Consider the following 27,526-nt stretch of genomic DNA (forward strand, 5'->3'; position numbering starts at 1 on the left):
TGTATATTTATAGTCAATTATTCATACCCCTAGCAAATTCTGACTTCAAGTTACTTTTATTCAACCAGCAATTTTTTTAATTATTAGAAATGACACAGATGTCTCCCATAAGATAATAAGACGATGTACAAGAGGCATCATTGTGGAAAAAATTATTACTCATCTTTTATTTACATTTGAACAAAAAGTGGCATGTCCAAAATTATTCACACCCTTCTCAATAATCAATAGAAAAGCCTTTATTGGCTATTACAGCAATCAAACGCTTTCTATAACTGCTGAGCAGCATTTTGCATGTCTCCACTGGTAAAAAAAAAAAAAAAATTCCACAATGATGCCTCTTGTACATCGTCTTTTTATCTTTTGGGAGAAGCCTGTGTCATTTCCAATAAAAAAAAACTTGCTGGATGAATAAAAGTAACTTTAAGTCAGAATTTGCCAGGGGTATGAATAATTTTGGGCTTGACTGTATATATACCTACAGTAGCATGTTTACATTATCTGCTCCTTTACTTTTATGTAAGATTGTTTTAGTAGCCTATGTCTTTGAAACATTATTGTTTGATCATGTCATAGTGTGTCTGGTGGTTTTAACACTGCATATAATCACAAGATGTTCATATCATCTAACAAATAAAGAAACCCCAATGACTGAAGAGATGTTTTTAATAGTACGATTTGATCCTGATTGAGAATCAACAGTCCAGAAAGAATTCAGAATACTCCAGTTATAGTTTGTCTATGATTAATTGAATTATCTTCCTACTAAAGAACTGCCACCTTGTGCTTAGAGTTCAACTTCTGCATGAATCATGAGTGAATCCGGTCAAGCTTTAGCTCTTCTGTGAATCTTCTTCAGTAAACTCACATATCTATCAACACGTACCGACATCTGTAGTGCGAAAGCCGCTTTACTTCATAACAAGTGCATTATTTGGCTCGTCTGCTGACATCAGATCATTTCAAGGCACATATTACAGAAATAAATAAGGTTTGGTTAAATAGAAGACATGATGACACGTTATAAAAGGCAGAGTCTTCCTTTTGCAAGCTGTGCCCTTTACGTTCATGACTGCGAAAATATTTCATATATTAAAGCCCCACCCTTCTGTTGGCATCAATATGATGCATTAATGCGTAACGCAGCTCATCCGTGTGCGCCGCAGCTCATGTGAGCGGTTTCCTCTCGGTCCGCGGGATGCATTTGAGTGTAGCGGCTCTCCATAAGACCGGAGCCAGGAGGAGACTTAAAGTGGTGACGCTGAGAACCAGCAGATACACCTGTGAGGAACAACAGAGGAGCATGAGGAGCTCATGGAAATATAGCCAGGGTTATTACAGATACTTAAAACTAAAACAATGAAAAAAAAACTTACAAATAAATAAATGTTAACTGTAAAAAATAACACAAAAAATTAATTTATTAATAAAAACGAAATAAAAAAAAAAGGCAAAAAATTAAAACAGAAAACTTCCAAATATTAAAACTATAATAATAACAACTCAATGACACAGACATTTTATTACACTATTTATATACTACTATAGTTTTGTTAATATTTTGAATTAGCTTTAATTTTAAATTTTGTAGCGTCAGTAATTTTATTATGTACTTTTGTGATTTTTAGTCGTTTTTGTAATTTTTCTATTTAGCTTCAATTGATTTATATTTCAGTTTTAGTTTCAGCTCTTCAACTTAAAGGATTACTCCACTTCCAAAATAAATATTTCCTGATAATTTACTCACCCCCATGTCAACCAAGATCTACATGTCTTTCTTTCTTCAGTCGCAATGAAATTACGTTTTTTTGAGGAAAACATTCCAGGATTTTTCTCTACATAGTGGACTTCAATGGTGCTCAAGGGATTGAAAGTTAAAAATGCAGTTTAAATGCAGCTTCAAAGGGCTCTAAATAATCCCAGCCGAGAAATAAGAGTCTTATCTAGCGAAACGATCGGTCATTTTCTTAAATTAATTAATATTTTTACACTTTCTAATCTCGTCTAGTTTTGGAGTGCACAAAGTATGCATTGCATAGCTAGACAAGACGAGCATTTGAGGTTAAAAAGTATATAAATTGTGCTTTTTTTTTAAGAAAATGAAAAATCGTTTGGCTAGATAAGACCCTTCTTCCTCGGCTGGGATCGTTTAGAGTTCTTTGAAGCTGCATTTAAACTGCATTTTGGAAATTGAAACTCAGGGCACCATAGAAGTCCACTATATGGAGAGAAACTATTTCTTTACGACTGAAGAAAGAAAGACAAGGGGAGTGAGTAAATTATCTGTACATTTTTGCTCTGGAAGTGAACTAATCCTTTAAAATAACAAAAAATTAAATAAAATTAATAAACAACAAAAACTAATAAAAATATATAAAAAAAGATTAAAAATATTTTAATTTTAGTTTAAGTTTTAGTAATTCTGTAATATTTCTATTTACACTTAATTGATTTATATTTCAGTTTTAGTTTTAGAAAAAGGTCAAACATTAATATTTTATTTCAATTAACGAAAATGTTTTTTAATACTTTTAATCAACCATAATAATCAACACATTCATACACATGTCTGAAAGCACATAGTGCACTAGAAAGAGATGACTATACAGACTGGAGAAAACATTCAGGGAGCAAAGAGAGAGAATTCGTCGTCAGATGAATGCAGTGAGATCACTAACCTCTCGAGAGATGATGCCGGTCCGGCGAGCACGACTGCCCAGGACGAAGGAGAACTCGCTGACCTGCGCCAGTCCGGCAGACACCAGCCAGCGGATGTGACGCGATCCCGGAGGAAGAATGGCAGAGAGAACCACCACCGCCATTATGAACTGACAACAAAACATCACAGTGAGATTCTCACATCAGAGGAAAGAAATGAGCTTGATATGAACACAATTACCTTCATAATGACCAGCGAGAAGGTCAAGATCAGCAGGATGGTCAGCTCATACAGGACGAAGGTCGGGAACACGTGCAGTCCTGTGGAAAACAACAGTCATTAGATATACCTCTGAAGTAGCACAGGTATATTTGTAGCAATAGATAAAAATACATTGTATGGGTCAAAATTATACATTTTTCTTTTATGCCAAAAATCATCAGGATATTAAATAAAGCTCATGTTCCATGAAAACATTTTGTAAATTTCCTACTGTAAACGTATCAAAATTTTATTTCTGATTAGTAATATGCATTGCAAAAAATGCTTTTCTTACTTAGGGTTAGGCTCAATATTTGTCTGAGATACAACTATTTGAAAATCTGGAATCTGAGAGTGCCAAAAAATCTAAATATTGAGAAAAGCACCTTTAAAGTTGTCCAAATGCACTGCAAAGAATGCATTTCTGACTTAGATTTTTTGTCTTGTTTCCTGACAAAATATCCACAAATACTTAAATCAAGAAGGATTTGTTTTTGCGAGTGAGTTTTTGCTTAGAACAAGCAAAAACACACTTAATTTAGATTTTTTTTCTGAAAAAAAAAAAAAAAAAAAAAAGACAATAATTTTTACTCGTCTAGAATATTTTTATATTTTGGCTGAAAACAAAATCTTTAAAAAAATCTAAGAAATGATTTTTTTTGCGGTGCATTTAGACAACTTTAAAGGTGATTTTCTCAATATTTAGATTTTTTGCACTCTCAGATTCCAGATTTTCGAAAAGTTGTATCTCAACAAATATTGTCCTATCCTAACAAACCATACATCAATGGAAAGCTTATTTATTCAGCTTTCTCAAATCTCAATTTCAAGAAACTGACCCTTTTATGACTGGTTTTGTGGTGCACACTGCAAAAAAAGCTTTTCTTACTATGATTTTTGCAGCCTTTATTGCAGCCAAAATATCTAAGAATTCTTAATTCAAGCAGGATTTTCTAGACAAGTAAAAATTATTTTCTTGTTTTCAGAAAAAAAATTTGTGAGTTTTTGCTTAGAACAAGCCAAATAATCTGCCAATGGGGTAAGAAAAAAAATCTTATTTCAAACAGAAAACAAGATTCTTCTTTTTACCCCATTGGCAGATTATTTAGTTTGTTTCGAGCAAAAATGCACTTAATTTTGACTTGTTTTGTCAGATTTTTTTCATTTAAGAATTTTCAGATATTTTGGCTGAAAACAAGACAAAAAATGTAAGTAAGAAAAGCATTTTTTGCAGTGCAGAGTCACATACATGTTTTCAGCTCCACTTACCAATCGATGCAAAGAAGATGATGGCCAGGAAGTCTCTGATTGGTTCAGCGCAGCTCATGACCTCAGTGGTGACCATGTGACCTTGTGAGGAGAGCAGCGCTCCTGCCAGGAAGCAGCCCAACTCCATCGACACATCCATGAATTCTGTCACCTGAAACATCAGCGTTTCAACATCAAACCTGAGGAAAGACGACACTCCAGCTCATTCTCAGCACAAGTGAGCGACTTACCGTCAGCATCAGGAAGACAAAGGCACTGGTGCCCAGCACTAGTATTTCCTTGTTCCCTCTGCTCTCCGCATGCAGCTTCCTGTAGAACGGACCGACCAGATGAGAGCGCAGCAGCCAACACATCAGCAGCACGGCCGCCAGAGACACCAGAACACGAGCCACCAGAACCAGCACATGCAGCGCCCCCATCAGCACACTGACCAGAAACACAGGTTAATGTTCATGTCCCAAAGAAAATGAAGCTCATTTTTTGCATTTGACATCTTTACAAGCTTCATTTTATTTTTGCAAATATTTTATTTAGTAAATATACACTGCTGCTCAAAAGTTTGGGATCAGTAAGATTTTTGATGGTTTTTAAAAACAACTTTTCTGCTCGCCAAGGCTGCGTTTATTTGATCAAAAATACAGAAAAAACTAGTAATATTGTGAAATATTATTTAAATTTAAAATAACCATTTTCTATGTGAATGCATTTTAAAATGTAATTTATTCCTGTGATACAAAGCTGAATTTTCAGCATCATTACTCCAGTCTTCAGTGTCACATGATCCTTCAGAAATCATTCTAATATACTGATTTATTATTAATGTTGGAAACAGTTGTGCTGCTTAATATTTTTTTGGAACCTCTGATACTTTTTTCAGGATTCTTTGATCAATAAATGTTTAAAAAAAAACTGCATTTATTTAAAAAAGAGAAAGGATTTCTAACAATATACACTGCTTTTCAAAAGTTTGGGATCAGTAAAATTATTTTTCTTTCTATTTTCTATTATTTAAATTAATAAAAAGTGATAGATTTACATTGTTAGAAAATATTTTGAATAAATGTTGTTCTTTTTAACTTGTTCTTAATCAAAGAAACCTGAAAAAACAATCACAGGTTCCAAAAAATATTTGGCAGCACAACTGTTTCCAACATTGATAATTCTAATAATAAATCAGCATATTAGAATGTTTTCTGAAGGCTGGAGTAACATCTGATGAAAATTCGCAACATCACAATAATTAATTTTTATTTTAAATCATATTAAAATAAAAACTATTATTGTATATTATAATAAAAAATTGCAGTATTATTGTTTTTTTTTCTGTATTTTTAATTAAATAAATGCAGCCTTATACAAAATACACTTTTTTTTTAAAAACAATACAAGTCTTACTGATCCCAAACTTTTGAGCGGGAAAAGGCAAAAGTTTGTTTTTTAATGTTTGTTAAAGAAGTCTATTTGATCAAAAATACAGTAGAAATTGTGAAATATTATTACAATGTAAAATATCTGTTTTCTATGTGAATATCTGTTAAACTGTAATTTATGTCTGTGATGCACAGCTGAATTTTCAGTTTCATTACTGCAGTCTTCAGCGTCACATGATCCTTCAGAAGTCATTCTAATATGTGACCCTGGAGCACAAAACCAGTCTTAAGTCGCTGGGGTATATTTGTAGCAATAGCCAAAAATACATTGCATGGGTCAAAATTTTTGATTTTTCTTTTATGCCAAAAATCATTAAGAAATTAAGTAAAGTTCATGTTCCATTAAGATTTTTTGTAAAATTCCTACTGTAAACATATCAAAATGTAATTTTTGATTTGTAATATGCATTGTTAAGAACCTAATTTGGACAACTTTAAAGGTGATTTTCTCAGTCTTTTTGATTTTTTTGCATCCTCAGATTTCTGATTTCAAATAGATGTATCTCAGCCAAATATTGTCCTATCCTAACAAACCATACATCAATAGAAAGCTTATTTATTGAGCTTTCATATGATGTATAAATCTCAGTTTTGTCAAATTTAACCTTATGACTGGTTTTGTGGTCCAGGGTCACATATACTGATTTACTGCATTTTTTTGTAGGATTCACAGATGAATAGAAAGTCCAAAAGAACAGCATGTATTTAAAAAATAAATCTTTTGTAACATTATAAATGTCTTTACTGTCACTTTTGATTGATTTAATGCATCCTTAATGAATGTGTCCCTGCAAGTGCTGCTCCACCTGTCTACGTCTCCATTTCCTCCCTGAATGAACGTGGGCATCACCGCGATGAAGAGGCCGAGCTGCACGTCCTGCATGACCAGCATGCCCAGCAGAACACTGCTGTAGTCCAGCTCACCTGCTTGAACACACACACACACACACACACACACACACACACAGACACAGACACAGACACAGACACACACACAGACACACACACAGACACACACACAGACACACACACACACACACACACACACACACACACAGACACAGACACAGACACAGACACAGACACAGACACAGACACACAGACACAGACACACAGACACACAGACACACAGACACACACACACACACACACACACACACACACACACACACAGACACAGACACAGACACAGACACAGACACACACACACACACACACAGACACACAGACACACAGACACACAGACACACACACACACACACACACACACACACACACACACACACACACAGACACACAGACACACAGACACACACACACACACACACACACACACACACACACGTTCATAAACACAGATCAGACAGGTGCACTGATCTCCAGCTGAAGGTCTCTATCCTGATCTCACCATCCTTCGATTCTCCTCTGGATCCTCCGGCCAGGAAGCGAGACACCAGCGGAGTGCTGGAGAGAGACAGACAGCTGCAGACGAAGACGGTCTGTGTGGGGTGAAGGCCGAGCAGCTGACCCCAGACCAGTCCAGCGGCCACCATCAGCAGAGTCAGATACCCAGAGCCCTGCAGCGAGATCTTCCACACCTGAACAACAACCATCACATCACATCCATCTGCTGTCCTCGGGACAATGTTACGACTGGGTAAATCATTTAGAGATGCAAGGAAAGTCAAAAGTAGAACTTGGAAATCACTACTTTACTTTCTGATCATAATGAGTGCGTTATAATTATGTACATTGTTCGCTGGTTGCACACACGGCAAAAAATGCTTTTCTTATTTAGGTTTGTTGTCTTGTTTCAAGCCAAAATATCTAAAAATTATGAATTCTAAAAAGTAAAAAAGATTTTCTTGTGTTCAGGAAAAACTAGTCAAAATTACGTGAGCTTTTGGTTAGAACAAGCTAAATAATCTGCCAATGGGGTAAGCAAAAAAAAATCATATTTCAAACTGAAAAAAAGATTATTTTGATTGTTTCAAGCAAAAACAGTTAATTTCAACTTGTTTTTTTCTGAAAACAAAGTAAGTTTTTACTTGTTTAGAAAATCCTTCTTGATGTAAGAATGTTTAGATATTTTGGCTGGAAATAAGACAAAAATCTGAGTAAGAAGTAAGTAAGAAAATCATTTTTTGCAGTGTAAGAGGCGTAGACTAGTCTTACAAGTTAGGCTGTGTTCACACTTGTATTTCAGTTTGTTTGGTTAATTTGGCCAAAAAGGTAGAATGACACATCTGGTCACATCTTGCGTGTATATGATTTTATTTTCACCACCTGTGAACTCACAAAGAGCTCATAAAAGGCCCTTTACCTCCTCGTTGCTCCACGTTTGCCCTCTGCTCATTTTGTTTTGGATACACCGCTTGTTCCCTTGATGAAATCATATCACATAGCTTACATCTTGTCATTACTTCCTGATTTTGGTTCATTTAGAAGTATTTGGTCCGTGTTGCGTACATATTTCATTCGAACTGCACCAGAGTGTTCACACTTACTGAAATGAAGAGCAGTCGCTCCACCGGTTTGTTTTAATCGAGCCAAACCTGACAAGTGTGAACACACCCTTAGTCAGCTTTGTAGGACTAAAGACAGGTCTAACTTGAATCTAAATGTAAATGTATTTGGATGTATTTAAAGGATTACTTCACTTCCAGAAGAAATCCTGGAATGTTTCCCTCAAAAAAAACTTTCTTTGCGACTGAAGAAAGAAAGACATCTTGGATGACATGGGGGTGAGTAAATGATCATTATGCAACTGACCCCAAGTCTTTCTGTCTAACTAACTATCTATCCATTTATCCATCTGTCTGTCTGTACATGAGAAGTGAAGTGAGACACAGTAACTAGTGGTTGGTTTGTAATTTGTTGCATAATGAACAGGAAACCAAACGCTGAGTAACTGTGTTTCCAGCAGCACACAGATGAGAAATACGTCTGATTCGGTTTTTGCTGTATTTCTGCGGCACTAGAGGACGAATCTCCTGAACAACTGGAGGTTTGGCTCTTTTTGCAGTGACTTTTCACACATCTCCACCCAATTAAATGATTCCACATGCTTTTCTTAAAGAGACAGTTCATCCAAAAAAAAAACAAAAAAACAATCCTGTCATTGTTTACTCAACCTCAAGTTTTTTCCAAGATGTTAAACTCCAAAGATGATATTTTGAAGATTGCTGACGGTAGCATGGAAAACAAAAATACTACAGACGTCAGTGGCTTCATCTTTAAAACGACATCTTCTTTCCTCGTAAGGTTTGGAACTAAACAAGTTTCACTAAATAAGCTCTTTTCTCAAGCCTGTTGATTTTGTCTTTTGTCCTTTTCGTGTTGCACCTGTTCTTACCTTGTGGAGGCGTTCAGGTGAAAACTCCAGACCAACCACAAAAAGAGTGAAGAACACACCCAGCTCTCCTAACGTCTCCACCTGAACCATAGACTGCAGGAGGAACAGGAAACAGCATCACATACGTGTCCAGTGAGATCTGCATGTGCACTGCACCTCAAAAGTTTGGGATTTTTAATGTATTTTAAAGTTTTTAATGCTCATCAAGGCTGCGTTTATTTGATCAAAAATACAGAAAAAAACTTTTAATATTGCAAAATGTTTTTACAATTTAAAATAACGGTTTTAATTTTAAAATATTTTAAAATATAATTTATTTCTGTGATGCAAAGCTGAATTTTCATCAGCTGTTACTCCAGTCTTTAGTGCCACATGATTCTTCAGAAATCCTTCTAATATGCTGATTTATTATTAGAATGATCAATGTCGGAAACAGTTGTGCTGACAAATATTTTTTGGAACCTGTGATTTGATGCAAATCTAACAATGCACTGCAAAAAATGCTTTTTTTTACTTTTTTGTCTCGTTTCCAGCCAAAATATTAAAAGCATTTTAAATCAGAAAGATTTTTGAGATAAGTAAAAATTATTTTCCTGTTTTCAGAAAAAAACAAGTCAAAGTGATGTGAGATTTTGCTTAGAACAAGCTAAATAATCTGCCAATGGGGTAAGCAATAAAATCTTATTTCAAACAACAAGATTATTTTTCTTACCCCATTGGCAGATTATTTAGCTTGTTTCAAGCAAAAACTCACTTAATTTTGACTTGCTTTTTCTGAAAACAAGACAATATTTTTAACTTGTCTAGAAAATCCTTCTTGATTTAAGAATTTTTAGATTTTGGCTGGAAACAAGTTAAAAAAATCTAGTAGAAAAGCATTTTTTTGCAGTGTGAAAATCTATGCTATAACTCTTTATTAATTTAACACATCCTTGGTGAAAAGAAGTATTAATTTCTTTCAAAAAAAAGCAAGAATAGAAATTTACTGACCCCTTACTTTTGAACAGTAGTGTATTTTATTAGAAAACCTTTCTATTTTAAATACATGCTGTTCTTTGTAACCTTTTATCGATCAAAGAATCCTGAAAAAAGTATCAGAGGTTGCAAAAAAAATATAAAGCAGCACAAATAATAAATGTTAATAAATCGGTATGTTAGAATGATTTCTGAAGGATCATGTGACGCTGAAGACTGCAATAATGATTCTGAAAATTACAGATATAAATTACATTTTTATGTATATTAATATAGAAAAACATTGTTTGCATCATAATAATATTAATATTTTTTCTGTATTTTTGATCAGCCGTGATGAGCATAAGAAACTTAAAAAAAAACATCAAAAAATCGTACTGATCCTGAACTTTTAAACAGCAGTGTATCTGAACAGGTTTATGCCTCACTTTAATGCTGTTGAGTCCGGATGGGCCGAGCAGAACCCCACAGATGATGTAACCGAACATGGGCGGCAGTCCCATCAGCGTACAGAGCCAGCCGCACGGCAGAGACAACATGACCACGCACACCAGATCCTGCGGCCAAACACAGTGAAATCACATTCGATTATATCTACATTAATGTCACATGAGACTGTCTTCTAAACAAACTGGAAATGAAGGTTTTTGTTGATCGTTTCTCATCCGAGTGAAAGTGCTGAGCCTGCGTTTGGCTCACACTCAGTGAGAGGTCAGAGGTCAGAGGTCAGGTGCTGACCTTGATGAAGTGGTGGTCGGCGCGGGGGATGGTGGAGTCGCGTGGTTTGGTCAGCACATATTGGTTATTCTGAGAGTCGATCAGCATGCTGAGCCCCAGATTGCCTTTGGCCACCTGCCTCGACGCGTTCTTCCTCTTGCCGTCCTCCTCATCCTCCTCCACCCTCAGGACGGCCTCCACGTTCACACCCTTCATCTGGACACACAGAGATGAACGTCAACTAATACTCATTCTTTCACAATTTAAGCTAGGTAGGTTATGCTACACCAAAAAAGAGATAAAATATAAAGTAAAAAGTGTTAAAATTTATATTTTTAATGACAATAAAGACGGGGCTAATAGCTGCTTTGCATCACCAGAAAAATAATATTTTTTATGATAAAAAAAATAGTTTAAACCTCTAACACTAGCATTCTCTATTCTTTTTTCTATTTGATCTACTTGATTTCTTTTTATTTATAAAAAAGGAACCTTTAAAACTAGTGTTTTCTATTCTTTTTCTATTTGATCTACTTGTTTTCTTTCATATTTATTTTAAAAAATGACCCTCTAAATGACTCTTCTCTTTCGATTCTATCTACTTTTTCTTTTTATTTATTAAAATAAATTGACTAACACTTGTGTTCTCTATTTGATCTACTCGTTTTCTTTTTATTAAAAAATAAAAAAAATAAAAAATAGACCCTCTAACACTACTGTTTTCTATTCTTTTTCTATCTATCTACTTCTTTTCTTTTTATTTATAAAAAAATAAAAAATTGACCCTCTAAAACTAGTTCTCTATTGTTTTTCTATTCTATCTACTTGTTTACATTTTATTTATTTAAAACAATTATGAAAAACTGACCCTCTAAAATTAGCATTCTCTATTCTATTTATATTGATCTACTCTTTTTATTTATTAAAACAATAATAAAAAAATGGACTCTCTAACACTAGTGTTTTCTATTCTCTTTCTATTTGATCTACTTGTTTTCTTTTTATTTATTTAAAAAATGGACTCTCTAACACTAGTGTTCTCTATTACTTTTCTGTTTGATCTACTCGTTTTCCTTTTATTAATTAAAAAACAAATACATTAAAATTGACTCAAACGCATTTTTTCTATTCTAGCTACCTGATTTCTTTTTATTTATTATTTAAAAATTATTATTAAAATACAATATTAAGCGTCTGCTAAATAAGTAAATGTAATACATTCTATAATTTATTCTTATAGAAAATAGTTATTTTAATTTGTTAAACTGAGCAAAGAGACTTTTGCAAACATTAATTAGTCTTTCAAAAATCTTAATTATTCCAAACATGAACTGTAAAACGTATTTAGGATTACGAGAGCAACCGCACACACGCACACACACATTACGTGTTTCTTCATAATGTTTAGGTGATTACATATGTTCTGTTCAGTCGATGTCAAGCATTTCACAGATAGTTCATATTTTACTCTGTACGTACGTGAAGGTCTGTATTTCAGGTTCAGAGACATTCTTCTTCACCGCGCCGTATTTCATCTTTGACAGCTGTGTTTTGAAGCCCGCACCTGTTTGTTATTGTCAAAGGCGTGTTCCTCGATGTCCTCCTCCAGACGATCAGCGGCCTTCCTCACGTCCTCCAGGATCTCGTCCAGCATGGACAGGGTTTTGTTGCCGTCCTGCGCCACTTTCAGCGCCTCCTGCTGGTGTTTCTCCGCCGCCACCAGCTCCATGTACTCCTGCTCCTCCTGCAGACACACATTCACTCACTTTAGAAGATTAAGCTCGTTGATGATGCAAACTATATAAATGCAAGCAGAGGAGCCCAGAATATAAGAAACATTTAAAAGCTTAAAGGATTAGTTCACTTCCAGAACAAAAATTAACAGAAAATTTACTCAGCCCTTGTCAAACAAGATGTTAACGGCTTTCTTTCTTCAGCTGTACAGAAATTATGCTTTTTTAGGAAAACATTTGAGGAATATTCTCCATATAGTTGACTTCTATGGTGCCCACGAGTTTGTACTTCCAAAATGCAGTTTAAATGCAGCTTCAAAGGGCTCATTTTCTCCTGCTAAGTGTTTACGCTTTGCTTAGAAATGCACCGAAATGAAAATTCTTGGCCGAAGCCGAACAAAATTACACACTGGGCTGAAGGCAGATGTATTTTGCCAATTTTTTTTTTTTTTGCATAAATTAATCAGCCAATATTTGCTTTTTGCCAACAAACCACAATTTAACTTCAAATTAATAAGTTATGAGTAAGTAAAATAATATTTTTTGGAGATTTTTAAGAGCCCCTTCTTGAATCAGGCATGTGTTTCTAATGTACAAATAAATGCAGCCTTGTTGAGCAAAGGAGAATGTTAGAATAAATGTATTAATAGAGCTGTTGGAATGATAGTTTTTTATTTAATTTTCCAGAACAGCAGTAAAATGACAATACTAACATGTTGAGTTTTATTTAGTGGTAAACCCACAAGAAGAGCTCAGTCCTAGTGTTTGCTGGCAGCAGCAGATTTGTGAATGATTGTCATCTTTGGTCTTTGAACCCTGGCTAAGGAGCTGCTGTCAGAATAAACACAATTGGTGTCTGGTGTATTAGACAACAGAACGTTCTGGAGTTGATTGACTAATGGATGATTTCAGTCATCATACAGTAACCTTTCTCTCCTCATGAAGACATGCGATGCGCTTCTAAACAGTCTCTCGCTGTCGCTGCTGGGAATGATTTTTAAATGCTTCCACACTGACCACATGTTTGATCATCAGTGCACGCCTCTATTGGATCGTGTCACATCATTGTTCGCTATCATTTATTCTGCCTTGTCACCGAATTTTGGTTGCCAAACATTCGGTGTATCCCTAATATTTATAGAAACCTTGAAGTGCCCGCTTTTAAGTGTTTACGTTTTGCTTATTTGAAATTAAATGCATTATATAAGTCACTTTTGAATATGAAATCATAGCACATTTCAAAATATTACAAAAATGAAATTTGTAGTCCAGCAAAATACTTTTGCGAACCTTTGGCTTTGAAAACCTCTGCCCTAACTGTCTTGAACCGGAGTAAACAGAATACACATGCGCATCGCAGAGCTAGACAAGACCAGCATTTGTGGTTAAAAAGAAATATTTTTGGAAAATAACCAATCGTTTCACTAGATAAGACCCTTCTTCTTCGGCTGGGATCGTTTAGAGTCCTTTGAAGCTGCATTTAAACTGCATTTTGGAAGTTCAAACTCAGGGCACCATTGAAGTCCACTATATGGAGAACATTCCTGAAATGGCAAAAAAAACAATTTCTTTACAACTGAAGAAAGACAGATATGAACATCTTGGAGGACAAGGGGGTGAGTACATTATCTGTACATGTTTGTTCTGGAGGTGAACTGCATGTGCTGGATTCATTTTGTGTGTACAAAGTTTAGTCTATAAATATCACTGTCTTAGTACAAACCTGGTTAAAATAACTGAGGGTCAGGCCTATATGGGTCATTATTACATGAGAACGCAAAGATCTTATTGGCCCCAAGACAGGCTTCTGTAGATTTCTGCAGGATATGGCACTGACCTTGATGGCAGCTTCCCTGAGCGCCTGCAGTCTCTGGCGGCTGCTGTCCTTCATGCTGACCACGTCTCTGAGGTTCCCCTTGAGCACTCGCTGCAGCCCCTCCACGGCCTCGAACAGCGAACGCTCGCTCTCGTTTAACTCTCGCTGAAACACCTCCAGCGTGTGAACGCGGAACAGCTTCTCCGGCGCCGCCAGCGCCTTGTCCCTCTCCACCGCCACTCCGGCCGCGCTCAGCTTACGGACGGCCGACTGCTTCTGCCGCAGCAGGTTGGAGAGCCGCCTGCAGTTCTCCGTCACCCACTGGTTCCCGGGGAAGACCTGCGGCGCCTTGCGGACCTGCGGCGCCACCTGCTGTTTGCGATTCAGAGCCGCCACCAGGCCCAGACACAGCACCGCACACAGAGCTCGCATGATCACATCCACACGCTGATGATCAGAGCGCTGACACAGAGAAACAAACGTGCAGATTAATCACTCCACACATCATTCTGAATCATCTCAACTATGTTTTGCTCATATGTGACCTAAATTTGCAGCAACAGCCAAAACATTTTACATTGCATGGGTAAAAAAAATTATAGATTTTTCTTTTATGCCTAAAATAATTAGGATATTAAGTAAAGATATTTTGTAAATATCCTACCATAAATATATCAAAACTTAATTTCTGATTAGTAATATGCATTGCTTGGAACTTCATTTGGACAACTTTAAAGGCGATTTTCACAATATTTAGATATTTTTTGCACCCTCAGAAAACCATACATCAATCTAAAGCTTATTTATTCAGCTTTCAGGTGATGCATAAATCTCAATTTAAAAGAATTGACCCTTATGATTGGTTTTGTGGTCCAATAATAATGAACATCAAACTAAACATTTGTTTTAAAGTAAGAGGAAAATCCAATAGTCTTTTCATTTATTTGCATTACAACACTGGGTTATATGAAGCCCCAAACATGATATGTGCATATATGTGACCCTGGACCACAAAACCAGTCATAAGGGTCCTTTTTTTAAAAAATTAAGATTTATACATCATCTGAAAGCTGAATAAACAGGAAAATATTTGGCTGAGATAAAACTATTTAAAAATCTGCAATCTTCTCAATATTTAGATTTTTCCCCCCCCAGATTCTAGATTTTCAAATAGTTGTATCTCAGCCCTGGACTGGTTTTGTGGTCAAGGGTCACGTATGTGCACATATCATGGTTGGGGCTCCATATAACCCAGGTTTGTAATGCAAGCAAATAAATAAATAGATCTTTGGATTTTCCTCTTACTTTAAAACAAATGTTTAGTTTGATGTTCATTATTATTTGTGGCCCTGGACCACAAAGTAGCACAGATATATTTGTAGCAACAGTTAAAAATACATTGCATGGGTTAAAAAAAAAAGTTTTTTCTTTTATGCCAAAAATCATTTGGACCTTAAGTAAAAATCATGTTCCATGAAGATATTTAGTAAATTTCCTACCGTAAATATATCAACACTTAATTTCTGATTAGTAATATGCATTGCTAAGAACTTCATTTGGACTACTTTAAAGGCGATTTTCTCAATATTTAGATATTTTTGCACCCTCAGATTCCAGATTTTTAAATAGTTGTATCTCAGCCAAATATTGTCTCATTTATTCAGCTTTCAGATGATGCATAAATCTGAATTTCAATAAATGGACCCTTATGACTGGTTTTGTGGTCCAGGGTCACATATATGCACATAGCATGTTTGGGTCTCCATATAACCCAGTGTTGTAATGCAAATAAATGAATAGATCTTTGGACTTTCCTCTTACTTAAAAAAAAAATTAAAGTGACCCTGGACCACAAAACCACTCATAAGGGTCAATTTTTTTGGAATTGAGATTTATGCATCATCTGAAAGCTGAATAAATAAGCTTTCCATTGATGTATGGTTTTCTGAGGGTGCAAATATTGAGAAAATCGCCTTTAAAGTTGTCCAAATGAAGTTCTTGGCAATGCACATTACTAATCAAAAATTAAGTTTTGATATATTCACGTAAGGAAATTTACAAAATATCTTCATGGAACATGATCTTTACTTAATATCCTAATGATTTTTGGCATAAAAGAAAAATTGATAATTCTGACCTATATTTTGCATGCTACTTAAGACTGGTTTTGTGTTCCAGGCTCACATTTTTAATGAAAAACACAATAATAAAACAAACAAAGACAAACTCACTTATATTAAACTAAAACACTGGCATATAGAGGTTCTTGAGTAATGTAATGAACACTCTCTAACACTGATTACTAGGGCTGGGCGATTAATCGAAAAATAATCGAAATCGACATTCAGAACCTATAATCGTTAAAATTTTTCCAGGAAGATTATTTCAATTACTTTCCCTTTAAAAAACACTAGCGCTCCGTTCCGTTATTCCGCCGACATGTCGATGGAGAGCTTAAACAGTATTTATACAGTAAAAAGTATTTACAGGATATACAAGGGTAATTTTATTTAGAGGAGATACTGCTTATTTTCTACTTTTAATATGAAAAACATTGAAAATTATTTATTTTGTTTCCAATAGTGCAAGTTATTTATTTTCAAGAAAAATGTGACTTTTCGTTTTAAGCAATGCTTGCTTTAATTTCAGTTGTTCAACACTGATGTTCAATTAATAATCATAGATCGTAGATAGTGTGTTTCCTTCAATTATTTTAAAATCAAGTAATGCACCCTTCATCCAAAAATCTCTCGCTTGTAATATGTGAACATATTAACTGTACAAAACTTGTCAGTGAACTAAAAATAAATATTATATAAATATAATTAAATATTATTTTATTAATAAATAAAATAATCGTTCATTAATCGTAATCGGGTTAAAATGTTCAATTAATCGAGATTTTGATTCTAAGCCAAATTGCCCAGCCCTACTGATTACCCCAGTAATCCAGATTAGTCTGTTTTATGACAGTGTGACGAGCATACATGGAATCTGTTTTATTGTATTGTGGACACTTCTATATAGATATGAAAGCTTATGTTCTCACCCTACAGATCAATGTTAAAGACTTCTGAATCAGCTGAGCTCACAGGTGTGTCACTAACTAGACAAACAAGCTGTGTGTTTACCGCCGTCACACCTACATCCTGCAGAAATACAGGTTGAGACGCACTGCAGGCACTGACACACTCTCATATTCATCAGCATTTCTTCACTAAATCATCAGAAAAAAGGCTGAAAAACTCAGAAATCAACAGCACTCAGACTGCAGCAGCAGAATTCAGTTCGTCAGCTCATATTGATCAAATAATGATCATCTGATGACGTCACACTACCATCTCAGAAAAATTACACAGATAATATGCTGCATGCACTCTCTGTTGGATAATAAATGTATTAAATAACAATTAAAAAAAAAACATTAAATAGATGTTTTTTAAAATATGCATAAGCCTAAATTAGTAAGTGACATTGTGCTAGAGTTAAACTTTCAATATTAACATTCATTAAATTCCCATTAAAGATTGACTGACAGTGGAATATTAATGGAGGGAAGAACTACTATCAAAAAAAAGTTATGAAGTTATGATATGCTTAGGTTTTATTAATTAAATCATAGATTTGTCAGATTCACATTTATAAATGCTAGTATCCTAATAAGAAACTAATAAGAATATATATATATTTTTTTTTTTATACAAGCTTGTACTTTTTCTTATTTTTAGATTTCTATTAGCTATTGTTTTTATCTTTCATTGGTTTATAGATTTTATTAACTTATTTGTATATCGTTTAATTTTTGAGGTTGAACAAATGCATATTATTAACTAAACTAAATGAAATCTAAAATGTACAAAGAAAAAAAGAAAAGTTCAGAGGAAAGTTTATATTTCACATTTCAGACTTTTTTCCTTATAATTGTGATTTTTTTTCATGCAAAGAGTCCAAATAGTGAGATCTGAGCAAGAAAAAGTATGAATTGTGAGAGAGAAAGTCACACTTACCTTTTTATATTTTTAACTCTGTGGTGAAAAGGACTTCTAAAAAATATGTCTATAAATATGGAAAACTTATAGGCTGAGCTGTCTGATTTTTGCTAACTAATATCAATTTATATTTCTAGATCTCTCAGCAACTTTTATTTATTAATTTCTATTAGCTATTGTTTAATCTTTTCTTGGTTTATAGATTATATTAACTTGTCCCTGCAAAAAATGTTTTTCTAGATTAGATTTTTTACCTTGCTTCCAGCCAAAATATCTAAAAATTCTTAAATCGAGAAGGATTTTCTAGATGAGTAAAAAAAAATATATTGTTTTCAGAAAAAAAAAAAAAAAAAAAATTGCTTAGAACAAGCAAAATAATCTGCCAATGGGATAAGCAAAAAAATCTTATTCCAAACATTGGCAGATTATTTTGCTTGTTTCAAGTAAAAATGCACTTAATTTTGACTTGTTTTTTCTGAAAACAAGACAAGCATTTTTACTCATCTAGAAAATCTTTCTTGATTAAAAATGTTTAGATATTTTGACTGGAAACAAGAAAAGCATTTTTTGCAGTGTGTACATTATTGAATTTAGGAGGTGGAACAAATGCATAACGACTAATCTAAATGAAATCTAAAATATATAAAATAACATTAAGGAAAAATTAAATATACATAATATTTCCATTTTAATCAAATGCTCCAGATGTAATATGACACACATGAGCATCACAGACACACAGCGATGACGCGTTATTGATGTTTAAGAATCATTTCACTTAATAACTGACTAATGTCGACTGCCTTCGCGTTAATTAGCATGACTAGAAATGTGTTTTTGAAAGTATAAGGCGGATATCTACCGAATCATCCCCGGGATTTGACCCTTCTTCCATCAAACGCGTTTCAGCGGATAATTCCTCACGGCTGCCTCAATCATTGACTTCAACTACATTAACAAACGCGTTCATATCAGCGCTAATACAGAGAGAGAAAGAGAGTAACGTTACTAACTCATACCTGGTAAGTGCAGTGCTGTTAACTGGCAGAACTCGTCAGTCAATGAAGGAAACAATCGCGCTCTTGTGACGCCACATACTGAGAGCGAGCGCTGCGCGCGCACACCGGCCTCAGGCGGCTCCTAAACCGGCATAAGGCTACCGGAGACACAGACATCCGCCGGTAAGATCCAGTTTGAGTCCCAGAGCAGGTAACGGGTTCGCGGGGGATGATCAGAGTGTTATCCGAGCGCGGGCGACCGTTGAGCGGCTCCTGACAGACTCGAGCCCGCGGCAACGGACGCGCGCATACTCGATTAAACTTCGCCGAAAGTTAGCGGAACATCGACGAACGTTAGTCGCGTTTGTGTGTCGCACAGATCGGTGGCTGTCATTGCTGTCAGTGCTCGTTTTTCAGCTGTTTGATGATTATTAGCTCTGAAAACAGAACTGTGCTGACTTCTGAATCATAACAGACGCGAGTGCATTCTGGGATTTGTAGTTCTCATTCTGCTCCTGGAAGAAGCGAGTAAATAATGAATGGAATTATCTAGGAGTCACTGAATGTTAACGGAATAACAATAAAAAAAAAATGGAATTGCGACTTTTTTATGAGTAGCCTATCTATCATAATACTAGAAATTAAGAATTGCGAGATATAAACAAAAAAATTGCAAGTATCTAGCAGTTCTGAGAAGAAAAGAAGTTATGAAAAGTAAAAATTGTGAGATATAAACTAGAAATTGCGAGAAAAAAGGCAGGATTATCAAACAAAAAGTCGAAATTATCTATTTTAACAACAACAACAAAAACAGAATTGCGACATAAATGCAAAGTTCTGCTACATAAACTCATACTTTCTCACTTAGAATTGTCATTTAAAATTTTATTGTTGCAATAATTTTTTTTTTATTCCTTGCCAAAAAAAAAAACACACCAGAATTGCAAAATGTCAATTTAAAATTGCAAGAAAGTCCGATTTCTAAGTTTATATTTCACAATTTACACTTTTTTTCTTAGAATTGTGAGTTTATTTGGTACAAAGAGAATTGCAAGAAAAAAAGTATGAATTGTGAGAGAAAAAGTCGCAATTAAAAAACACAATTGCGACATATAAATGCAAAATTCTGAGATATAAATTCATAGTTTCTCACTGAGAAAAAAATACGAACTCACAATTGTGACAAAAAAAAAAGTTTTGCAATTAACTTTATTTTTTATTCCTTGCAAAATGTTAACTCAACATTGAGAGAAAGTCAGAATTCTAAGTTTATATTTCCCAATTCAGACTTTTTTTTCTTAGAATCGTTAGTTTATTTCATTCAAAAAGTCCAAATGGTCAGATAAGAACTTAGGGTATTGCAATAAAAAACTGAATTGTGAAAAAAAAGTCACAATTACCTTTTTTTTTTTTTTTTTTTTATTCCGTAGTGATAAAATGGACTTCCATAGATTATGGTCATAAATGTGGGGAAACTTGTAGGTTGAGCTGTTTGATTTTGCCATATGATTACTCATAGCAATATTTTTTTGTAATTACAAATAATTCAGTAATTATTCACAACTATATACTAACTTTGAGAGCCGCATAGGTGTAAAAACTACAATTCCCAGCGTTCCCCTGAGTGCGAGCTGTGGTGGGTTTCCGCGCATGCGCACTGGGAGATCCGCCGGAGATGAAGCAGCGCGTGAAAAGATGGTAGGTGAGCAAACTCGAGGCGCGCGCAGGGGGCAGTAGTGTTTATCTGAAATGCCACCGGGGCAGTTTGACGACTGCAGACAGACGCTCGTTCTGCGCTTCAGTCGCGCTGTTTTCCGAGCGGCAGTTTATGAGGGAAACGGAGAGTCAGATGAGGGGGTTTGAGTCGAAGCGGCTCACCGGAACCGGTTCCTCTTCTCATACTGAGCTCTTTAACCCTTCAGAAACTAGAATACTACAGTAATAACACCTTAATATCATGGTGTACGAATGTGGTAATCAATACTGTGATGCATTTTAGAATACCAGGGTATTACCAGCTCATACTATTACTATATCATGGTTAAACCACTGTACTTATGATAAAGGTTTGATTTAACCTTCAAATCAGGCTCTTCGTATATAAGGATGTGATAAACATTTTCTAATCTTCATAATGTCATATACATGTGATGTCCGTTTACTCTGGTAAACTGTTTTCCGTAAATATTATATTACCTGTTCTACACATATTACTATGGTAAGTTGTGTCATATGGTAAACCATTGTCCTCGAAAAATAATAAAGATAAATTCTGAAACTTTTTAAAGATCTAATATGAATGTAATTTGACTGTAGTAACTGGTAATCTGGCATAAATATAATGGTTATAAATATAGTAACTGTTTATAGGTGTGGGAGTATTGTCCACTTACATAAAAAAATGTGTTTTTATCTCACAATTCTGACTTTTTAAAGTTTTTTAAGTCTTTTTCTAAGAAGTAAACTCAGAATTCTGATTTTTTTTCCTTTGCAATTTTTAGTTTACACAATTCTGACTTTTTTCTCTGAATTTTGACTTCACATGTTGTGATTCTGTTTTTGGTTGTGCCACAGAATAAAAAATAATAGGTAATCACTAATACTAATATTGAAATACACTCTTTTACTCTGAAATTCTGTGAAAAAAAGTTAGAATCATAAGATATAAACTGGGAAATGCAAGTAAAAAGACAGAATCATAAAATATAAATTGGGAATTGCAAGTAAAAAAAAAGATGGAATCGTAAGATATAAACTGGGAATTGCAAGTAAAAAGACGGAATCGTAAGACAAACCGGGAATTGCTGATAAAAAAGATGGAATCGTAAGATATAAACTTGGAATTGCAAGTAAAAAAGACGGAATTGTAAGATATAAAATCGGGATTGCATGGAAAAAGAAACAAAATCGTAAGACAAACTGGGAATTGCAAGTAAAAACGGAATCATAAAATATAAACTTGGAATTGCAAGTAAAAAAGACGGAATCGTAAGACAAACTGGGAATTGCAGATAAAAAAGACGGAATCATAAGTTATAAACTGGGAATTGCATGGAAAAAGAAACAGAATCGTAAGACAAACTGGGAATTATATACATAAACTTGGAATTGTAAGATAAAAAGTTAATTTTAAAAGTAATTACTTTTTTTAATATCCTGTGGTGTCGTGTCATGTTGAGATTCCACACACTGGTGACAGGCTTGACTAACGACCCGTGTTTACTGTAACTAATGGTTAACAGTAGGGCAGACGGGTTACTGAGGCTGGTTTCGTTGTTCTCTTCTCCTCCTCCAGCATAAACTGAAGTCGTCCCAGAAGGAGAAGATCCGTCAGTTCACGTCCTTCACGCGGGCCGCAGAGAGAACCGCCCTGTACTGCCTGACCCACAATGACTGGAGACTAGAGACGGCCAGCAATAACTACTTCCAGAACCCTGAGCTCTCCCGCAGAGACCCCATGAAAACACCGGTGGACCGCAAGAAGCTGGATCAGCTCTACAACCGCTATAAAGGTGAGCCGCCGTGAGCGAGTCTGTGTCTGTGTGTGTTTGGACCTTCATTTGTGCTGCTTGTGTCTGCAGATCCACACGATGAGAATAAGATCGGCATCGACGGGATCCAGCAGTTCTGCGACGACCTCGTGCTGGATCCGGCTAGCGTCAGCGTCCTGATCGTGGCCTGGAAGTTCAGAGCGGCGACGCAGTGCGAGTTTAGCAGAAAAGAGTTCCTGGACGGGATGTCAGAGCTGGGGTGAGATACCTGCTGTTCACAAAACCAAAACAAGACACTTCCGCATTTATTTAATCAAAAATACAGTAAAAAATGTGAAATATTATTAATATTTAAAATAACTGTTGTCTATGTGAATATCTGTTAAAATGTAATTTATTTCTGCGAAGCACAGCTGCATTTTCAGCATCATTACTGCAGTCTTCAGTGTCACATGATCCTTCAGAAATCATTCTAATATACTGATTTACTGCTCAAGAAACATTTCAGATTATTATCAATGTTAAAAACACTTTTGCTGCCCAATATTTTTGTGGAAACTATAATACATTACTATTTAAAAGTTTGGAGAATGTAGGAAATCGGTACTTTTAATCATTAAGAATGCATTAAATTGATGAGAAGTGACCGTAAAGACATTTATAATGTTAGAAAAGATTTCTATTTCAAATAAATGCTGTTATTTTGAACTTTCTATTCATCTGTGAATCCTTAAAAAAATAAAATGTATGATGGTTTCCACAAAACTATTGTGCAGCACAACTGTTTTTAACATTGATAATAATTAGAAATGTTTTGATTATTAAAACAAGCTCAATACAGTACAAAAGCAGCTTAACAGTAATAAACAATATATGTTAATGTTGCAAAATCATCAATTATGAAACAAATTTAATTTGATCTGTAAAGCAGCTCTACACAAGACAATCAAAAATAAATAATAAAATACAAATGTAATGAAATGCACTGCACAAAAAGGCTTTTCTTACTTAGTATTTTTGTCTTTTTTCGAGTCAAAATATAAAAAAATTCTTAAATTAAGACGCGAAATGACATAAGATATTTAATCTTGTTTTAAGCACTTAATTTAGTTTTTTCCCTCAGAATCAAGTAAAATAATCCACAAATGGGGTAAGTAAAATATTTTTAAAATGAGTATTACTTACCCCACGGGCAGATAATTGTACTCATTTTAAGCAAACTGCACTTTTGCCTTGTAAACAAGACTAAATATTGTATGTGATTTTGCTTATCTAATAAATGCATCTTAATTTAAGAATTTTTTTTAGATTTTGACTAGAAACAGGACAAAAATACTAAGTAAGATAAGTCTTTTTTTGCAGTGTGAGATCCATGATAAAGCCTGATTTCATACAGTTCGACATGATTCCCATGCAGTATTTCCTCTTACAGCGTGTTTTGCATGTGTTTGTGTAGGTGTGACAGTCCAGAGAAGCTGAGAAGTCTTTTACCCAGACTAGAGCAGGAGCTGAAGGATTCTGGGAAGTTCAGAGACTTCTATCAGTTCACGTTTAGCTTTGCCAAGAGCCCCGGGCAGAAGAGCTTAGGTGAGTGATTATTCTAGTAAATGTCAGCTCTGCTGTTCCCTACACAGGGGTGGTGCAGTAGTGCAGGTCGGTGTGATCATACAAACACAGGTCTATTTAGTTGGTGGGCAGTAAACCTGATTTTTTTTAATCATTTTTGCCATGCAATCTTCTTCCAAATGTTTGTCTTGTTTTCGAGTGCAAATATCTCAACGTCCTTAAATCGGATATGTTTACTGGAGAAACACAATGACAGAAGAACTGAAGTCTTTTTTCCTTGACAAAATGAAGTGAAAACAAGAACAATTGGGGAATGAAAACTTGTTTTCCCTTTGAATTAAGTAGATTTTTCTAGAGCCCACTGGCAGATATTTGTTCTTGTTTTAATCATAAACTGCATTTTGATCAATTTCTCATAAAACAAGATGACTTACCATTGTGTTTCTCCAGTAAACGTACCTTGATGTTGGAATCTTTAGATTTGCACTGGAAAACATGAAAGAAAAACTGAGGATGAACATCACTTTCTGCAGCACTTTCTTAGATTTTTTGTCTTGTTTCCAGCCAAAATATCAAAAAAATCTTAAATCAAGAAGAATCTTAAATCATTGTTTTCAGAAAAAAACAAGTCAAAGTTAAGTGAGTTTTTGCTTAGAACAAGCAAAATAATCTGCCAATGGGGTAAGCACAAAAATCCTGTTTCAAACTGAAAAAAATATATATATTTTGCTTGTTTCAAGCAAAAACTCACTTAATTTTGACTTGTTTTTTTTTCTGAAAAATAATTTTTACCTGTCTAGAAAATCCTTCTTGATTTAAATTTTTTTGATGTTTTGGCTGGAAACAAGACAAAAAAATCTAAGTAAGAAAGCATTTTTACAGTAAGTGTGGTCAGAGGATTTAGTAATACAACCATATGTGACCCTGGAGCATACATTGTATAGGTCAAAATTATCAATTTTTCTTTTATGCCAAAAATCATTAGGATATTAAGTAAAGATCATGTTGCATGAAGATATTGTGTCAATTTCCTTCCATAAATATATCAAAACTTCATTTTTGATTAATATGCATTGCTAAAAACTTCATTTGGACAACTTTGAAGGTGATTTTCTCCATATTTAGATTGTTTTGCACTCTCAGATTCCAGGTTTTCAAATAGTTGTATCTCAGCCAAATATTGTCCTATCCTAACAAACCATACATCCATGGAAAAGCTTATTTATTTAATTGAGAAAAGTTGACACTTATGACTGGTTTTGTGGTCCAAGGTCACATATTGACATATTGTGCTCCATTCAATTTATTCCTTACATTTTCTTAACTTGGTGTTGAAAAGTCCTAAATTTACCTTCATAAATGTGTTTTGTTGTGTCTCAGATCTGGAGATGGCTGTGGCCTACTGGAATCTCATTCTGACCGGCCGCTTTAAGTTTCTTGACCTCTGGAACACTTTCCTTGTGGTATGTCACTTATTAAATAACTATAATCACAAAACCACACGCTCCTGTGTAGAAACACACAAAACACATTCTCACTGCATCACTGATCTGTTCAACATAACTAAACTAAACCAGGGCTATTTCTGGTGACACTATATATATGTATTTGACGCTGATGCTGAGAACGCAGCGTGTGATTCTGCTCTCTGAAACACGTGTTCACGTACCTGTCTGGAGTTCGATCTGAAATTCAACCCATGATGGGTTTTGCTTCTCATCTGTCTTGTTTCTGTAAAGGAGCATCATAAAAAATCCATCCCTAAAGACACGTGGAACCTGCTGCTGGACTTTGGAAACATGATCGCAGATGACATGTCCAACTATGACGAGGAGGGTGAGTCTGATTCATCAACTTCACTATTTCAGAATGAAACTGAATATTCAAGTCAGCGTTTGATGGCGATTGTGTTTCGTTGTCATCAGGTGCGTGGCCGGTGCTCATCGATGACTTTGTGGAATTCGCTCGGCCGATCGTGACGGCAGGAAATCACCAGACTCTATAATGAGCGCTTCTGGGAGGCCGAGTCTCTCTATACTGACTTTATAATTGAAAACAAACAAATGCATTTCAGTGCATTCCCTGACTGAACTACATGATCACATCATGACAATCTGTCGGGCTTCATAGCACACTCACACCGGTGTGTTTTCAACAGCATGTCACAAGCTCAGCATACAGGTGCATGTCTGGTTGTGTGTCAGTATTAATCGTGCAGAATAAGCTTTGTTTAGTCATGTGACGTCGACAATCAAACATGTCAGTTGCGTTTGTTTTGAAATTTCACTGTTCAGAGGAATACTTGACTCAAAAATTTATGTGCTCAACCTTGGGCCATCCAAGACTGTAGAAATATGTCACTCCATCAGTGTCTCACCAATGGATCCTCTGCAGCACTGCAAAAAATGCTTGTCTTGTTTCCAGCCAAAATATCTAAAAATTCTTAAATCGGGAAGGATTTTCTAGACGAGTAAAAATTATTAATGTTTAAAAAAACAAACAAATCAAAATTAAGTTTTTGCTTAGAACAAGCTAAATAATCTGCCAATGGGGTAAGCAGAAAACAAGAAAACAAGATTATTTTTCTTATCACATTGGCAGATTATTTTGCTTGTTTCAACCAAAAACGCACTTTTTTTCTGAAAACAAGACAAAATTTTTTACACATCTAGAAAATCCGTCTTGATTTTGGCTGGAAACAAGACAAAAAATCTATATAAGAAAAAAATTTTTTTGCAGTGAGTGAATGGGTGCCGTCAGAATGAGAGCTGATAAAAACATCACAATAATCCACAAAACCACTCCAGTCCATCAGTTAACATCTGGAGAAGACAAAAGATGAAACAATCCATCATTAACACATTTTCAACTCAAATAATAATCCGTAATAACGCTTCCGCCAGTGGAAAAGTGGTCTGGTCTGAATCAGGAGAGAAATCTGCACAGATCAAGCACTGTTAACAAACCAAAACAGCTCTAAACAAATATGCGGCTGGATTTTGATGATGGACTTTTTCACTGGAGGAAGCATTATTATGGATTTTAGACTTGTATTTTAGTTAAAGAGGTCTTAATGATGGATTTGTTTGAGCTTTTGTCTTCTCAAGATGTTAACTGATGGACTGGAGTGGATTACTGTGATGTTTTTATCAGCTGTTTGGACTCTCATTCTGACGGCACCCATTCACTGCATTGGTGATCCATTGTCGAGACAAAGATGGAATGACACATTATTACGAATCTGATCAAGAATCAAACTCATCTAGA

At 35.0% G+C, this 27,526-nt stretch overlaps 2 protein-coding genes across 3 annotated transcripts; one reads left to right on the forward strand and one right to left on the reverse strand.

The window, feature by feature from the left end:
- Positions 1 to 648: 648 nt before the first annotated feature.
- Positions 649 to 19,361, reverse strand: tmco3 (transmembrane and coiled-coil domains 3). The gene is made up of 13 exons (XM_073841520.1): positions 19,224 to 19,361; positions 14,237 to 14,677; positions 12,231 to 12,410; positions 10,688 to 10,882; positions 10,378 to 10,506; positions 8,975 to 9,067; positions 7,028 to 7,217; positions 6,426 to 6,543; positions 4,420 to 4,615; positions 4,190 to 4,340; positions 2,900 to 2,979; positions 2,679 to 2,828; positions 649 to 1,281 (listed from the first exon to the last, which is right to left on the reverse strand). Exons 2-13 carry the CDS (start codon positions 14,645 to 14,647, stop codon positions 1,168 to 1,170), a joined length of 2,007 nt encoding a protein of 668 aa, XP_073697621.1. The 5' UTR covers positions 14,648 to 14,677; positions 19,224 to 19,361; the 3' UTR covers positions 649 to 1,167.
- Positions 19,245 to 27,138, forward strand: dcun1d2b (DCN1, defective in cullin neddylation 1, domain containing 2b). Of its 2 annotated transcripts, none has more exons than XM_073841519.1 (7): positions 19,245 to 19,385; positions 22,498 to 22,714; positions 22,784 to 22,952; positions 24,150 to 24,280; positions 25,640 to 25,722; positions 25,999 to 26,095; positions 26,185 to 26,817. In XM_073841519.1, the coding sequence occupies exons 2-7, from the start codon at positions 22,660 to 22,662 to the stop codon at positions 26,262 to 26,264; spliced, it is 615 nt and encodes a 204-aa protein (XP_073697620.1). In that variant the 5' UTR covers positions 19,245 to 19,385; positions 22,498 to 22,659; the 3' UTR covers positions 26,265 to 26,817. The 2 variants fall into 2 exon arrangements, with proteins under 2 accessions (XP_073697620.1, XP_073697619.1); XM_073841518.1 differs by lacking the exon at positions 19,245 to 19,385 and adding an exon at positions 20,879 to 20,900 and having other exon boundaries at positions 26,185 to 27,138.
- Positions 27,139 to 27,526: the final 388 nt, after the last annotated feature.

The sequence above is a fragment of the Garra rufa genome, chromosome 6, assembly GCF_049309525.1.
Source record: "Garra rufa chromosome 6, GarRuf1.0, whole genome shotgun sequence".
NCBI lineage: Eukaryota > Metazoa > Chordata > Actinopteri > Cypriniformes > Cyprinidae > Garra > Garra rufa.